We start from the raw sequence: 14,207 nt of genomic DNA on the forward strand, positions 1-14,207 counted from the left end.
TAGCCAGGTGTGGTGGCGCATGCCTGTGATCCCAGCTACTCGGGAGGCTAAGGCAGGAGAATCGCTTGAACCCAGGAGTCAGAGGTTTCCGTGAGCCGAGATCACGCCATTGCACTCCAGCCTGGACAACAAGAGCGAAACTCTCAAAAAAACAAAAAAAGAAGCCAGGTGCGGTGACTTACTCCCATAATTCCAGCCCTTTGGGACGCCGAGGCGGGCGGATCACTTGAGGTCAGGAGTTCAACCAGGTTGGTCAACATGGGGTCAACATCAACCCCATCTCTACTAAAAACACACAAAAAATTAGCTGGGCATGGTGGCGCGCTCCTGTAATCTCAGCTACTTGAAAGGCTGAGGCAGGAGAGTTGCTTGAACCCAGGAGGTGGAGGTTACAGTGAGCCGAGATCGCGCCATTGCACTCCAGCCTGGGCAGTGAAGCGAGACTCTGTCTCAAAAAAAAGGAAGAGCACATGAACGAATCTACAAGAAACCTGGATTAAATTATCTCATTTTCAGCTCCGAATCACACTGCAGCTCAAGGCCCCGGGGTCCCCATGTATAAAGCGTTACAGGAGCTAGGCGTGGTGGTGCGCACCTGTGGTTCCAGCTACTCGCAGGCTAAGGTGGGAGGATTCCTTCAGCCCAGGAGCTCAAGTCTGCAGTGAGCTAGAATCGCGCCACTGCACTCCAGCCTCGGCAACAGAGCGAGACCCTGTCTCAAAAAAAATTTTTTTTAACAAATAAACTACTCAGAGATCTGAGTGTTGTATTTGTCCCAACTCAGAGCCATCCAAAATTCTGGACAGTACCCGTGATGCCGCCCATTTGGACACCTATTCCCCCCAACCTACAACAGCCCGTGTACTCCTGCAACGGTCTGGCGCCCAGGCCACGCCCCCGGGCGACATTGGCTTTCCGATTGGACAATTTAATGGAGGTGTGGCCGGAAGAGGCGAGTCTCATTGGCAGAGGCGTGACCGACGGTGTGTGCGGAACATGGCGGAGCGCGGGAGGAAGCGGCCGTGCGGCCCGGTAAGTGCGGGCGGCGGGACCCCGCGCAGGGCAGCACGGGGGAGGCGTGAGGACCAGTGGCTTGCGGACCTCCGCTGGGACCGGGCCGCGCCTCCTGCTGCCTGCTTCCCGCTGATCCCAGGCCGGAAGCCCCCGAAGGTGCGGCGTGAGCCGCAGCAGGATGGGAACAGCGCCTGTGTCCTCTCCGGAACCCCCCTGCGGCTCCCTGGCCCCTGCTGGATTACGGAGGCGGGACCCTGCTCTCAATCCTGAATCCGGTGCCCTTTCGTGGCTTATGTCTTCTGACTTCCAGGGCGACTGTGGGCAGTCCTGTCCCCTGAGCCTCAGTTTTCTACTCTGTTCTGTGGGAACTCATTCAACAGTTTCTTGAGCGCTTTCTGTGTGCCAGGCTGGGCCCCAGGCGCTGGGGATACAGCGGGTCCCTGCCATCCAGACGCTTTCTGGGGCAGCAGTTTGCAGAGGTTCCTTGGCTTCCTTGCCGCCCCGTGTGGCGGGGCTGGCTGTGGTGCAGCAAACGGACCTCCTCCAGGTGTGACCATCAGCCTCACACTCATAATCCTCCTACCACTCCTTCTCCAGGGTGAACACGGCCAAAGGATTGAGTGGCGAAAATGGAAGCAACAGAGTAAGTAAGGGTGGGGGTAAGAGTATCTCCCATAGACCACTCCACCAGTGCTCAAACCCTGGAGAAAGACACCAACTTTGTTCCCTCTGGGTCCTGCAGCACCCAAAGTGGGGAGGCAGGGTCCGGGAGCCCTGGGGAGGCTCCCTTGCTGCCCTCTGGCTGCTCACCCAGTAGCTCTCCATAGTCCAGGCTGACCCAATGAGTGGGAACTGTCTGCTCGGCCAATTGGGATGTTCTTTTATCCAGAGAAAGAGGAGAAAAAGAAATGGAAGGATCTCAAGCTGATGAAAAAACTGGAGCGGCAGCGGGCACAGGAGGAACAGGCAAAGCGCCAGGAAGACGAGGAGGCAGCAGCAGAGAAGGAGGACCGCGGTGAGCTGGGGTCATGGGGAGGGCCACAGGTTGTGGCCCACAGTAGTTGTCCTGGAGGCAGAGCAGATCTGGAAGGGCCCTTACAGACAAGTAGGTCCAAACATCTTGTCCTGATGGAGAAGCTGAGGCCCAGAGAAGGGAGGGAGCCAACAAACCAAGTTCTGACCTCCTGCTTAGGTAAATTTCAAGCCTATGGAAGGTAAGCCTCATCTCTCTTTTTTTTATTTGAGATGGAGTCTTGCTCTGTTGCCCAGGCTGGAGTGCAGTGGCACCATCTCCGCTCACTGCAACCTCCACTGCCCAAGTTCAAGCAATTCTCCTCCCTCAGCCCCCCGAGTAGTTGGGATTACAGGCGTGTGCCACCACACCTGGCTAATTTTCGTATTTTTTAGTAGAGATGTGGTTGCACCATGTTGGCCAGGCTGGTCTTGAACTCTTGACCTCAGGTGATCCGCCCAATTCACCTCCCAAAGTGCTGGGATTACAGGCGTGAGCCACCATGCCCAGCCCAAGCCTCATATCTCTTAGACCTCTAGAACTTCATGATCTTCCTGATTTTTTGACTTATTGAGCATTTTCTGTGTGCTTTAATTTCATTTTTCATTTATTTTGATTTCATAATAAAAATGACAGATCATGCCTGTAATCCCAGCACTTTGGGAGGCCGAGGCGGGCAGATCACGAGGTCAGGAGATCGAGACCATGGTGAAACCCGTCTCTACTAAAAATACAAAAAATCAGCCGGGTGAGGTGGCAGGCGCCTGTAGTCTCAGCTACTTGGGAGGCTGAGGCAGGAGAATGGCGTGAACCCAGGAGGCGGAGCCTACAGTGAGCCGAGATCACGCCACTGCACTCCAGCCTAGGTGACAGAGCGGAGCGAGACTCTGTCTCAATAATAATAATAATAATAACAACAAAAAACTACAAAGAAGAAAGGAACAATCCCAGCAAACATTGTAGCAAAAGTTTGTCCAAACAATTATATCTACTTATCCTTGCCTTGCATAGCAAAGTATAGATACAATGTTACAACAGTGAAACCCTGTTATCTATGTGCTGCTTGGGATTTTTTGTTTTTGAGAGACAGTCTCACTCTGTTGCCCAGGCTGGAGTGCAGTGGCGCGATCTCGGCTCACTGCAATCTCCACCTCCCAGTTCAGTGGATTCTCCTGCCCTAGCCTCTGGAGTAGCTGGGATTACAGGCATGCGCCACCATGCCCGGCTAATTTTTGTATTTTTAGTAGAGACAGGGTTTCACCATGTTGGCCAGGCTGGTCTTGAACTCCTGACCTCAGGTGATCTGCCCGCCTCAGCCTCCCAAAGTGCTGGGATCACAGGCATGAGCCACCTTTTGTGTGACCTTGGGCCATGTATTTGACTTCCCGGGGCTGAAGGTTCCTGGTCTATAAATGGGGATAATGGCAGTATCCTCACTAAGGATCAGGTTAATGGCTATCGGGTTAATGTGCACACACTAGATATCAGCTTTATTGGATATCAGCTTTCATTTTATCCCCATTTGATAGCTGGAGAACTGAGGCACTAAGTGGGAGAGCCAGGATATGAACTTAGGCCATTGCTCCTAACTGCTCCATAGCCTCGCCCAGTGGTCTGCCCTGTTCAGAGGAGCCATGGAGATTGCTGTGTCCATTTTCCTCCTGGGAGACTGAGGCCCAGAGAGGGGAGCTGAATCTATTTTGCTCATCTCAAAATTCCTCCCACTTGGGAAATTCTCAAACCATGGACGCTGGGGACAGAGAAAGAGAGAGGAAGGTGGGGGGCCCTTTCCTCTCAGGCTGACTGGGAACACCCCTCCCCTGCTCAGGGCGGCCCTACACACTGAGCGTAGCCCTGCCGGGCTCCATCCTGGACAATGCTCAGTCGCCGGAGCTTCGGACCTACTTGGCCGGTCAGATTGCCAGAGCCTGTGCCATCTTCTGTGTGGATGAGATCGTGGTGTTTGATGAGGAGGGCCAGGATGCCAAGTGAGGGGCCATCCCACAGGGTGCCAGGGCTCAGGGAGAGGGAGGGGCTGCCGGGATGGGCCGAGGCTTCACCCTGCCCCTGTCCATATGCCTGGCTCTTCCCTCGTGTCCTGCCTGAAATACTCCTTCTGTAATCCTTAGGGGGTAGAGTTGCCAGGTGGGGGTGATGACTGCAGAGGTGGGATTGGGAGCCAGAAGGTCTAAACCCGTATCTCAGCTGTCACCCAGGCTGGAGTGCATGCAGTGGCATGGTCATGCTCACTGCAGCCTCTACTTCCTGCGCTCAGGTGATCCTCCCACCTCAGCCTCCTGAGCAGCTGGGATTATAGGCGTGCACTTGTAGAGAGGAGTTCTTGAAGGGGCCACAGCTGGATCCTGAGCCCCCGTCTCTCTCTCTCCAGGACCGTGGAGGGGGAATTCACAGGAGTTGGGAAGAAGGGGCAGGCGTGCGTACAGCTGGCCCGGATCCTGCAGTACCTGGAGTGTCCGCAGTAAGGGGGTCACTCCCCTGAGCATGAGGGAGGGGTGTGTCAAAGTGGAGGCCAGGGAGGAGGTAGCTTCCCCTGGGACCATCCTGAGGTCAGCATTCTTTCCTAGGTACCTGAGGAAGGCATTCTTCCCCAAGCACCAGGATCTACAGTTTGCAGGTAACACTGTGTGGGCCCGCCCCCCATTTCCCCTGGATTGTGCCACAGACACTGAGAGACCACCCAGTCCTACCCTGCCCTGTCCAGGTGGGAAAGCAGGCTCGGGAGAGCAAGACCTGTGCCTGATGCCAAGATGCAGGTCTGTGGCAGAGCCAGGACTCTGCTCCAGGGTCCCCACTGCACCCTGTGTGCCCTAGCACTTCCTAGACTCCTCCCGGCCCTGCCTCCGCAGGGCTCCTGAACCCCTTGGACAGCCCCCACCACATGCGTCAGGACGAGGAATCCGAGTTCCGAGAGGGCATCGTGGTGGATCGGCCCACCCGGCCAGGCCACGGCTCCTTTGTCAACTGTGGCATGAAGAAGGTAGGAACAGAGAGGTGGGCTGGGACACACCTCCAGGACACACCCTAGCGATGGAGTGCAAGCAGATGGATGTTGGGGGGAGTCCTGGAGCTGCCCCAAAATCCCTCACTGATGCAAATTTGGGCCAGAGAATTGTGCAAAATGGGGCTCAACAGATAAAGCCAAGAATGAATTTACTGTTGCTTAAAAAGCAAATCAACAGAAGACAGTTCTCATGCTCCAAACAAAACCCTGCAGAAACAAGTTGAAAGTCACTCTGGAGCTGCTCCCGTGTGGCACAGAGCCAAGCTGGGACGAGGGCATTAATTTGCTACCTCTTTACCCTCAAGTCTTCTCAAATCAGAGGCAGAAACCTTTACATGTATGGAGTCCCCTCCCATCAGAAAGCACAACCCAGGCGCAGTGGCTCACGCCTGTAATCCCGGAACTTTGGGACACTGAGGCAGGCGGATCATTTGAGGTCAGGAGTTTGAGACCAATACGGTGAAACCCCGTCTCTACTAGAAGTATAAAAATGAGCCAGGTGTGGTGGCACGCATCCATAATCCCAGCTACTCGGGAGACTGAGGCAGGAGATTCACTTGAACCCAGGAGACAGAGTTTACATTGAGCTGAGATCACGCCACTGCACTCCAGCCTGGGTGATAGAGCCAGACTCCAACTCAAAGTGGCAGAGCTACCAAAATGCAGAAAACTGGGTTTCATGTACTTCTACCTTGTGCCATGAGCGCCCCAAAGGTGCGTGTTTGGCCAGTGACCTGTGTTTTGCAAAAATGGTCTCTTGTGAGCAGATTCAGCTGGTGCCAGGGGTGGAGGGTGACAAGTTGACCTGGACCCCTTGGTCCCTTGCCAGCCCCAGGGCTCCCCTGGTGGCATCTGGAAGAGCCGTGGCCCCTGCTGATCTTGAGAGGAATGGCACCCATTTCTTCTGGCTTCTCCCCAGGAGGTGAAGATTGACAAGAACCTGGAGCCTGGGCTTCGGGTGACCGTGCGACTGAACCAGCAGCAGCTCCCAGGTATCTGGAAGGTTCCCCAGCCCCCGGGTTGGCCAGACGAGCTCCAGGGTTCAGCCACCTCCCTCCATTCCCTCACCGCATCTTTACAGACTCTGTTACCCCTCCAGAATGCAAGACCTACCGTGGCAAAGTGGTGTCATCACAGGACCCTCGCACCAAAGCTGGTCTCTACTGGGGCTACACCGTCCGACTGGCTTCCTGCCTCAGTAAGCACAGAGCTCACTTCTCTGAATATCCATCCATCCCTCTGGGAGGTGGCCGGGAGCCTTGCCTGACCCAAATATCAGACCAAGGTTTTTGCCCTGTCAACTTGCTGTGTGTCCTTGGGCAAGTCCTTTTCCTTCTCTGGGCCTTGTTCTCCCTGGATGTACTGCCTGGAATGCCATTAAGGACTACTGAGCCAAAGTATCATCATTGATCAATAATGTTTCTGTAGAGTTGCGAATGGAGGCAAAAGGGCCAGAGAAGTCAGAGGCCCACTTCATGCTCTTGGTGCCTCTTCCTATCCAGTCTCTGCCCTGTTCCCCAGCCAAGCACAGGCTTGGTGTCCGCCCTGCTCAGTCCTTGACTTCCCAGGAACAGTTCTACCCACCGCTGCCTCGGTACACACACACCCCTACCTCAGTACACACACACACACACACAGAGCTCTTCCCACCCACCCCTACCTTAGTACACACACACACACAGCTCTTCCCACCCACCCCTGCCTCAGTACACACACACATACCCAGAGCTGCGGCTTGTGGGGAGCAGGACCCGCACTGAGTTGGCCCCACACCCAGGTGCTGTGTTTGCTGAGGCCCCCTTCCAGGACGGGTATGACCTGACCATCGGGACGTCAGAGCGTGGCTCGGATGTGGCCTCTGCCCACCTTCCCAGCTTCAGGTGTGTACCTCCTGGCGCCGGGACCAGGGCAGGAGGAATGTGGCCAGGAACCTGCCTGGTGGGTGAAGCTGCCCAGATGGGCCCCTGCTGTCTGGGGATGGAGGGACAGGTCTGGGCACTGTGCTGGGTGGGGCCTTGATGACCACTCAAGTCACCCCCTCTTACATGTGCCAGGCATGCTCTTGTGGTGTTCGGGGGCCTCCAGGGGCTGGAAGCTGGAGTGGATGCTGACCCCAACCTAGAGGTGGCTGAACCCAGTGTCCTCTTTGACCTGTACGTCAATACCTGTCCTGGCCAGGGTAGCCGCACCATCCGCACGGAGGTGAGCCCGCCTGCCTCCCCGACCGCCAGCCGCTGGGGCCTTGGGATCTGTCCAAGGGGCGGTTGCCACTCTTGCCCTGTCACCCACCCTTGCCCATGGTGCCTTGTCTGGAGGTGGTCCTCTCATCCCCTCTTGGCCTCTTGCCACAGCAGTCTTGCCACAGCGATGGGACATGAGTGTAGCTGAGAGTCAACCATGGGTGCTAGTGCCCGTCCTGTGCTCCCAGGCAGGTGACCCAGAGGGCCCTGCCCACCCCTGCTCCGGGCCTCTGGTTCCTTAGCTGTGTGCTCAGTGATCTCCCAGAGCCCTGGTTCTGCTCCTTCCTTGTGTATGACCACGGTGGGCACAGCAGCTCTCCTCTTGGGGTCTCACTTGCATCTGTCCCGCGGGGGAAGCCACGTGCAGCTGGAGCCTTTGTCCTGGGCCTCATGGAACCACTTTTGGAGTCAGGCATAACACGCTGTGCTACAGGAACTGCCGGCAAGGCTGGTCCTCCCATCAGTCTCGCAGGGCTGACAGCCCTGTCTACCCATCCCTAAGGCCTCGCCCAAGCCAAGCACTGAGCCTGATAACCACACCCCCCAGCCAGAACCCTGGCTCCCCCGCTTCCCATCCCTGGTGAGGGCTGAGAACTTCTTGCCCACCTCCTTGCCCTCCCCTGGCCCTGGGAGGTAGGCATTGTTACCTTTACCCCCATTTTACAGAAGAGGAGCCTGAGGTCCTCTTCTCAGGCTCAGAAGAGGAAGCTATGTGGTCCTCCAGGTGGCAAGTGTGCAGTGTGAACCTGGGCCTGTCGTTAACCTCACCAGGCTCTGCTAAGGACAGGGGACCCCAGTGGGCTGGGTCTTGGGCAGCCAGGCACTGAAGACGGGCTAGGAGTGGGGGCACCCGCTAGCCTCCCAGTCCCCAGCCCACTGCCACACTTCTCTTCCAGGAGGCCATCCTCATCTCCCTGGCCGCCCTGCAGCCTGGCCTCACCCAGGCCGGTGCCCAGCACCCCTGAAAGTTCTAAGGGGCCCAGGACATCAGTGAAGCAGCAGTGAAACCAGGGGCTCTGCAGGTCACTTGGGATGGATGCCGCCAGACTTGTCTCCAAAAATCACCACCTTTAATGCTCCCCGGCCTGCACACGCCCAGCCTTGCTGGGCTCCACCCTCACTTACTGCCCGCCGTGATGGCCTTGAGGCTGCCTGCCCGCGCCAGGATGTTTGGTACAAAGAGCAGCCCCGAGGCCCGCTCAATGCTCTCGATGGGCACCAGGAAGCGCTCCAGTGGGATGGCCTCGTCCACAGGTGCGTTGGGCATCACGTAGGAGCGGAGCTCAATTTGCCCGCCTGCGGCCTCCAGGATCAGCACCTTGAAGAAGTGTGTGGGCACTGCCACGTGGTTTTTGCCGATGACCTGGTACTTCACATAGGATTTCCCATCAGCCTCTGTCCTGTAGGCAGACCCAGGCACAAGTGGGCAGGAGGCCTGGATGAACCCAAGGCCACCTCTTCAAGGAAGCCTTCCCTGATCTGTCCTTTAACTTCTGTCAGCCTGCAGGACGACTCCCTCACTGTGAGACTTCTGTAGCCCGCCTGGCTCCTCCTTGAGGCTGGAACTCTGTCCAGGGTGGAGGTTAACTCTCCCTCTGTTTTCCTTATGCCCAACACTGGGTCAGGTAGAGTGGGCGACAATAAATGCCGCTAGAAGAATTGAGCCTTCTGCACATTCACATTCATCTGGGGGGAGACTTAACAACTGTCCGTCTCTCCCCACGGGGGTGAGCACCAAGTGGGCAAGGACCATGACAGGTGACATCCCAGCACCAGCACGGGTGCCGGGACACAGGACGGGGGCTTCCCCTCAGCAGAGTCTCCTCCCTTGCCCCGGCCCTAGGAGGCACCTGCTAATGAAATTTGATCAGTGCCCCAACCACCGCCTGTGGGCCAGGCCCTGGGGAAGCATGTGACATCAACCAAGAGGTCGCAGGTTTTATAGTGGGGGACACAGGTCCTTTGCCCACAGCACCAAGGAACTAGGGGATGAGGCAGGCCTGGACTCCACCCCGAGCCTGTGGATTCCAAAGTGAGCTGCTCAGCTCCACATGTTGCCTCTCAGTCCCAGCCCTCTGCAGGCCAGAAAAACCATGGAGCATGCCCAGAGGTGCTCCGTTGCTTCCATCTGAGAGGCAGGGCTGCAGAGGGGCAAGAGTGGAGGCCCCGGGTCAGGCAGATCTAGGTTCAAACTCCTGAGAAGGGTGGAGGAAAGTGCTCCAAGCAGAGCAGAGACTGAAGGTGGGAAAGCTCGGTGCACCGGGGACCTGCAGGGGTTTCCATATGGGCAGAACAGGATCGGTTGGGCATGCCAAGAGGTGACAGCAGGGAGAAGCGGGGGCAGATTCAGGGCCTGCTGCTGCCCATGGGCAGAGGAGAGATGGTCGGGGTACCCGACAGGTCTTGAGCTGTGGAAGTGGAATGAGGGGACCCGAGGCAGGAAAGCTGACAGGCTTGCCAGGAAACCAGATGAGTAGGGAACTGGTATTGACCCAGAGCCTGGCCCTGTGAGTGGCAGGTTCTGCTGCCCCCCGGCCCCCTGGTTTCCACCTTACCTGGGCAGGAAGAGTGGCCCTGTGCAGACATAGACGTTTTGGTAGCTGCGGGTCAAGCTGCGGCTGTATTTCTCCAGGTTGTTCCAGGCATTCTGGTTGAGGTGGGGTACCTGGCAGGAGAGGTAGGGCTTAGCAGAACTGTGGCTGGCACCCTTCCTCCTCTATCAGAGGGCTGCCCCAGGCCCTGAGGGGATGGACACGCTCAGAGATGTCCAGTGAGAGACAAGCATGAGGAAACTGAGACTCAAGGAATGCAAGTCACTCTCTGAAACCACATGGAGTCAGGCAGGGCTGACAAGTGTTAGCCATCGCCCTCTGTCCCTTCCACAGCCCGGCTGTCAAAGTCTTTTCTCAGCTCCCAAGAGCCGAATGAAGGAAGGAACGTGTCTCCACCTTTCAGAGAGAAGGACTGAGACCTATCCCCAGCCCCTCCCAGGGGCTCATGGGAAGACCAGCCCTTCCAACCACCAACCCGTTCCTTTTCCCAGTCTGAGCCATAGGAAGAGCCTAGAGGGAATGTCATGAATCGACCTCCATCCTGAGCTCTCCAGGCCTCGGACAATGGAAAGTGGGTAGGGGGCTGTGCTCCCAGAAGGAAGCTGGGTCAGAGGCTGGTGCCCCATGGGCTCCACCCAGAGCCCCATGGCAGTCTCCATCCTTTGGTGCCAGGACCTGCTGGGAACAGGCTGAGAGGGCAGTTGGCCCAGTGCACAGTGCCTGGCACTAACAGCCTGACCATGGGTCAGGTGTCTGCCTTGAAACTGCCCAAAGGCAGACAGGGTAGGACGATGTCTGGAGGCTCACGGTTTTATAAGCCAGGGGTCCCCAACCCCTGGGCCACGGACTGGTACCAGAACTGGGCCACACAGCAGGAGGTGAGCACAAGGCCAGCAAGGGAAGCTTCATCTGTATTTACAGCCATTCCCTATTGATCGCATGGCAGCCTGAGCTCCGCCTCTTGTCAGATCAGTGGCAGCTGGAGATTCTCATAGGCATTGGAACCCTAAGGTGAACTGCGCATGTGAGGAGGTTGCACGCTTCTTTTGAAAACCTAATGCGGCCGGGCGCGGTGGCTCAAGCCTGTAATCCCAGCACTTTGGGAGGCCGAGGCGGGCGGATCACAACGTCAGGAGATCGAGACCACAGTGAAACCCCGTCTCTACTAAAAATACAAAAAATTAGCCGGGCGCGGTGGCGGGCGCCTGTAGTCCCAGCTACTCAGGAGGCTGAGGCAGGAGAATGGCGGGAACCCGGGAGGCGGAGCTTGCAGTGAGCCGAGATCGCGCCACTGCACTCCAGCCTGGGCAACAGCGTGAGACTCCGTCTCAAAAAAAAAAAAAAAAAAAAAAGAAAACCTAATGCCTGATCTGGCATTATCGCCGTCACCTCCAGATAGAACTGGAATAGATTGGAGGAAAACAAGCTCAGGGCTCCCACGGATCCTACATTACTGTGAGATGTATATTTCACTATATATTACAATGTAATAATAATAAAGTGTACAATAAATGTAATGCACTTGAATCATCCTGAAACCCGCCCTCACCCACCAAGCCGTGGAAAACCTGTCTTCCACGAAACCCGACCCTGGTGCCCAAAACGTTGGGCGCTGAGGTTCTACAACAGACAGTCTGCCTTCTGCTGTGTGGCACTGTGCCCATCACTTTGCCTCTGTGAGCCTCAGCGCCTCATCACTACCGCAGGAGGAAGGTGAATAACGGTATCATCCCCATTTTTTTAGACGAGAAAGCGACGCTCAGGGAGGTGCCCAGGGTTCGCAGTTGAAGCTCAAGCCCTGGTCGGCCTGCAGAGCCTGTGCCTGGAGCCCAGTGCTCCTCTCTCCCGTCACGGGATGTCACTGCGATGCCTGACCGGGGGCGCGTTGGGCGGCTGCCCCGTTCTGCAGAGGAACAAACCGAGGCCCCGAGAGGCCAGGCGCCCGCCCCGCATTCCGCGACCGGCCCGGGGCGCGGGCGCTACCTGGGGCGCGACGTTGCTCAGGTAGAACGTGTCGTCCATGGCCTTCTGGCTCCAGCGGTGGTTGGCGGCTGCGGCCAGGTGGCCGCGGTCGAAGCCGCTGCCGCGGTAGTCGGCGTTGGTGGCACGGTGGTACGCGTGCACCGAGTCGTCCTCGTGGAAGTCGCATGTTCGTCGGTCGCCGTCGCCGCGGAGACGCTCGGGTCGCAGCTGCTCCACCACCCAGAGCGCGCCGCGGGTGCGCGGGTCGTAGCACAGCACGTACGACTCGCGGCTCTTGAGCTGCGCCAGCCCCGGCAGCCCGTACTTGGCCAGCTCGCCCGGGCCGCGGCCCGCCGGTCCTCCGGGCACGGCTGGCAACTCAGCGGCCGCCGCCACGGGCAGCACCGGCAGCCGGCCCAGCAGCCCCGGCGCCGCCCGCGCGTCCTCCCGCCGCCGCCGCCAGCCCTCGGCGGCCGCGCCCAGCCCCGCGCCCAACGCCAGGGTCAGGCCGGCCCGCAGCGCCTGCATGGCCGGGGAGCGACCTCCGGCGGGCGACCCGCGAGGCTCTTAAAGGAGCCGTACCGCGGGAACCAATGAAGGGACGGGGCTGCTGGGGCCGCGGACGATAGCGTGACCTCCCTTCCACTCACAAACGCTCCCAAGGGGTTGAGAATCGGAACCCACAGGGGAGAAGCAGACCCCAAGCGGGTGTCCCCGGCGCCCTTTCTTTGCGCAGTTAAGATGCCGGCATGAGGGGCGTGCCACCGTCGCCTCAGCTCGCGATTGGCCACCATGCTGCCTGGCTCCGCACCCACCTAGCAGGCCCCCTGCCGGTCGAGGGGTGGGGCGGCACCCTCTTCTCTGCGCCTGCGCAGGGAGCTCCTGCTTAATAAGCTCCGCAGAGGGATCAAGCACTGTCGAGCGCTTTTATTGTCACGGGTTAGTCTCACCTGAGCTCCTAGTTCGCAGAGCAAGCACAGGGCCCCAGGTATATCCGGCCCCAGGCTATGCTCCATGACACCATAAAATAAGCCCCGCAATTCTACCAGATCGGCAAAGGATTTTTTGTTGTTGTTATTGTTGAGACGGAGTTTTGGTCTTTGTCGCCCAGGCCCGAGTGCAATGGCGCGATCTCGGCTCACTGCAACCTCCGTCTCCCAGGTTCAAGCTATTCTCCTGCCTCAGCCTCCCAAGTAGCTGGGATTACAGGCATGCGCCACCACGTCCGGCTAATTTTGTATTTTTAGTAGAGACGGGGTTTCTCCATGTTGGTCAGGCTGGTCTCAAACTCCCGACCTCAAGTGATCCGCCCGCTCGTCCTCCCAAAGTGCTGGGATTACAGGCGTGAGCCACCGCACCCGGCCCAGATTGGCAAAGGTTTTAATTAACACCGGCGTGAGGACCAGGATGCAGGCGGCTAATGCTGGCTGCTGGCTGGAACAGAAACCTGGGACGAAGATTCCAAAAAGCAGCTTGACAGTACAAGAGAAGCCTTAAAAAGTTCATCCCGTTCAACCCGCCCAGAGGGCTGAGCTGGGGAAATCTCGGGAATGCGAGGATCTCGAACGCAAATATTCACCAGAGTATTACACTGCCGGTAGGAATAAGCAAAATATTCAGAAATATGGACTGATTAAGGATTTTTTTTTTTTCCCGAAACGGAGACTCACTCTATTGCCCAGGCTGGAGTGCAATGGCACGATCTTGGCTCACTGCAACCTCTGCCTCCCAGGTTTTCAAGTGATTCTCCTGCTTCAGCCTCTCAAGTAGCCGGGATTACAGGTGCGCACCACCACGCCCAGCTAATTTTGTTTTGTTTCTTTTTGAGACAGAGTCTCGGAGTCTCGCTCTGTCGCCCAGGCTGGAGTGCAGTAGCGTGATCTCGGCTCACTGCAACCTCCACCCCCTGGGTTCAAGCGATTCTCGTGCCTCGGCCTCCCGAGTAGCTGGGACTACAGGCGTGTGCCACCACACTCAGCTAATTTTGTATTTTTAGTAGAGAATGATCTCGAACTCCTGACCTCGTGATCCACCCGCCTCGGCCTCCCAAAGTGCTGGGATTATAGGCATGAGCCACCTCACCCAGCCACTCTTAGCATTTTTTTTTTTTTCCTTTAAGGAAAATAAGGTCTTGTGCTGCCACCCACAGGGAGTGCAGTGGCAAGATCACAGTTCACTGCAGCCTTGACCTCCTGAGCTCAAGCCATCCTCCTGCCTCAGCCTCCCGAGTAGCTAGGACCACAGACACATATCATGATGCCTGGCTAATTTTTAAATTTTTTGTAGCGATGGGGTCTCGCTATGGTGTCCAGGCTGGTCTTGAACTCCTGGCCTCCAGTGATCCTCATGCCTTGGCCTCCCAAAGTTACAGACATGAGCCACTATGCCCTCCTGAAGTCAGGAGT

The 14,207-nt window shown here is 57.4% G+C and overlaps 4 protein-coding genes across 4 annotated transcripts in view; 3 read left to right on the forward strand and 1 right to left on the reverse strand.

The window, feature by feature from the left end:
* KYAT1 (kynurenine aminotransferase 1) overlaps positions 1 to 913 on the forward strand; it is a 46,302-nt gene extending 45,389 nt beyond the window's left edge. The window contains exon 14 of the transcript XR_007719621.1: positions 785 to 913. The gene's annotated coding sequence lies outside the window, so the exon portion shown is untranslated. The remainder of the gene's footprint in view (positions 1 to 784) is intronic.
* SPOUT1 (SPOUT domain containing methyltransferase 1) overlaps positions 1 to 8,948 on the forward strand; it is a 256,133-nt gene extending 247,185 nt beyond the window's left edge. The window contains exons 2-13 of the mRNA XM_050760177.1: positions 965 to 1,032; positions 1,612 to 1,657; positions 1,904 to 2,029; positions 3,855 to 4,014; positions 4,416 to 4,505; positions 4,612 to 4,661; positions 4,894 to 5,024; positions 5,968 to 6,040; positions 6,148 to 6,246; positions 6,826 to 6,928; positions 7,103 to 7,250; positions 8,185 to 8,948. Coding sequence (XP_050616134.1) covers positions 997 to 1,032; positions 1,612 to 1,657; positions 1,904 to 2,029; positions 3,855 to 4,014; positions 4,416 to 4,505; positions 4,612 to 4,661; positions 4,894 to 5,024; positions 5,968 to 6,040; positions 6,148 to 6,246; positions 6,826 to 6,928; positions 7,103 to 7,250; positions 8,185 to 8,253 — 1,131 coding nt within the window. The 5' untranslated portion in view covers positions 965 to 996 and the 3' untranslated portion in view covers positions 8,254 to 8,948. The remainder of the gene's footprint in view (positions 1 to 964; positions 1,033 to 1,611; positions 1,658 to 1,903; positions 2,030 to 3,854; positions 4,015 to 4,415; positions 4,506 to 4,611; positions 4,662 to 4,893; positions 5,025 to 5,967; positions 6,041 to 6,147; positions 6,247 to 6,825; positions 6,929 to 7,102; positions 7,251 to 8,184) is intronic.
* DYNC2I2 (dynein 2 intermediate chain 2) overlaps positions 5,101 to 14,207 on the forward strand; it is a 210,553-nt gene continuing 201,446 nt past the window's right edge. Inside the window, exon 1 of the mRNA XM_050760075.1 lies at positions 5,101 to 5,105. The gene's annotated coding sequence lies outside the window, so the exon portion shown is untranslated. The remainder of the gene's footprint in view (positions 5,106 to 14,207) is intronic.
* Positions 8,342 to 12,645, reverse strand: ENDOG (endonuclease G). The gene is made up of 3 exons (XM_050760267.1): positions 11,824 to 12,645; positions 9,844 to 9,953; positions 8,342 to 8,688 (listed from the first exon to the last, which is right to left on the reverse strand). Exons 1-3 carry the CDS (start codon positions 12,328 to 12,330, stop codon positions 8,406 to 8,408), a joined length of 900 nt encoding a protein of 299 aa, XP_050616224.1. The 5' UTR covers positions 12,331 to 12,645; the 3' UTR covers positions 8,342 to 8,405.

The sequence above is a fragment of the Macaca thibetana genome, chromosome 15 (assembly GCF_024542745.1).
Source record: "Macaca thibetana thibetana isolate TM-01 chromosome 15, ASM2454274v1, whole genome shotgun sequence".
In the NCBI taxonomy this organism is placed as follows: Eukaryota; Metazoa; Chordata; class Mammalia; order Primates; family Cercopithecidae; genus Macaca; species Macaca thibetana.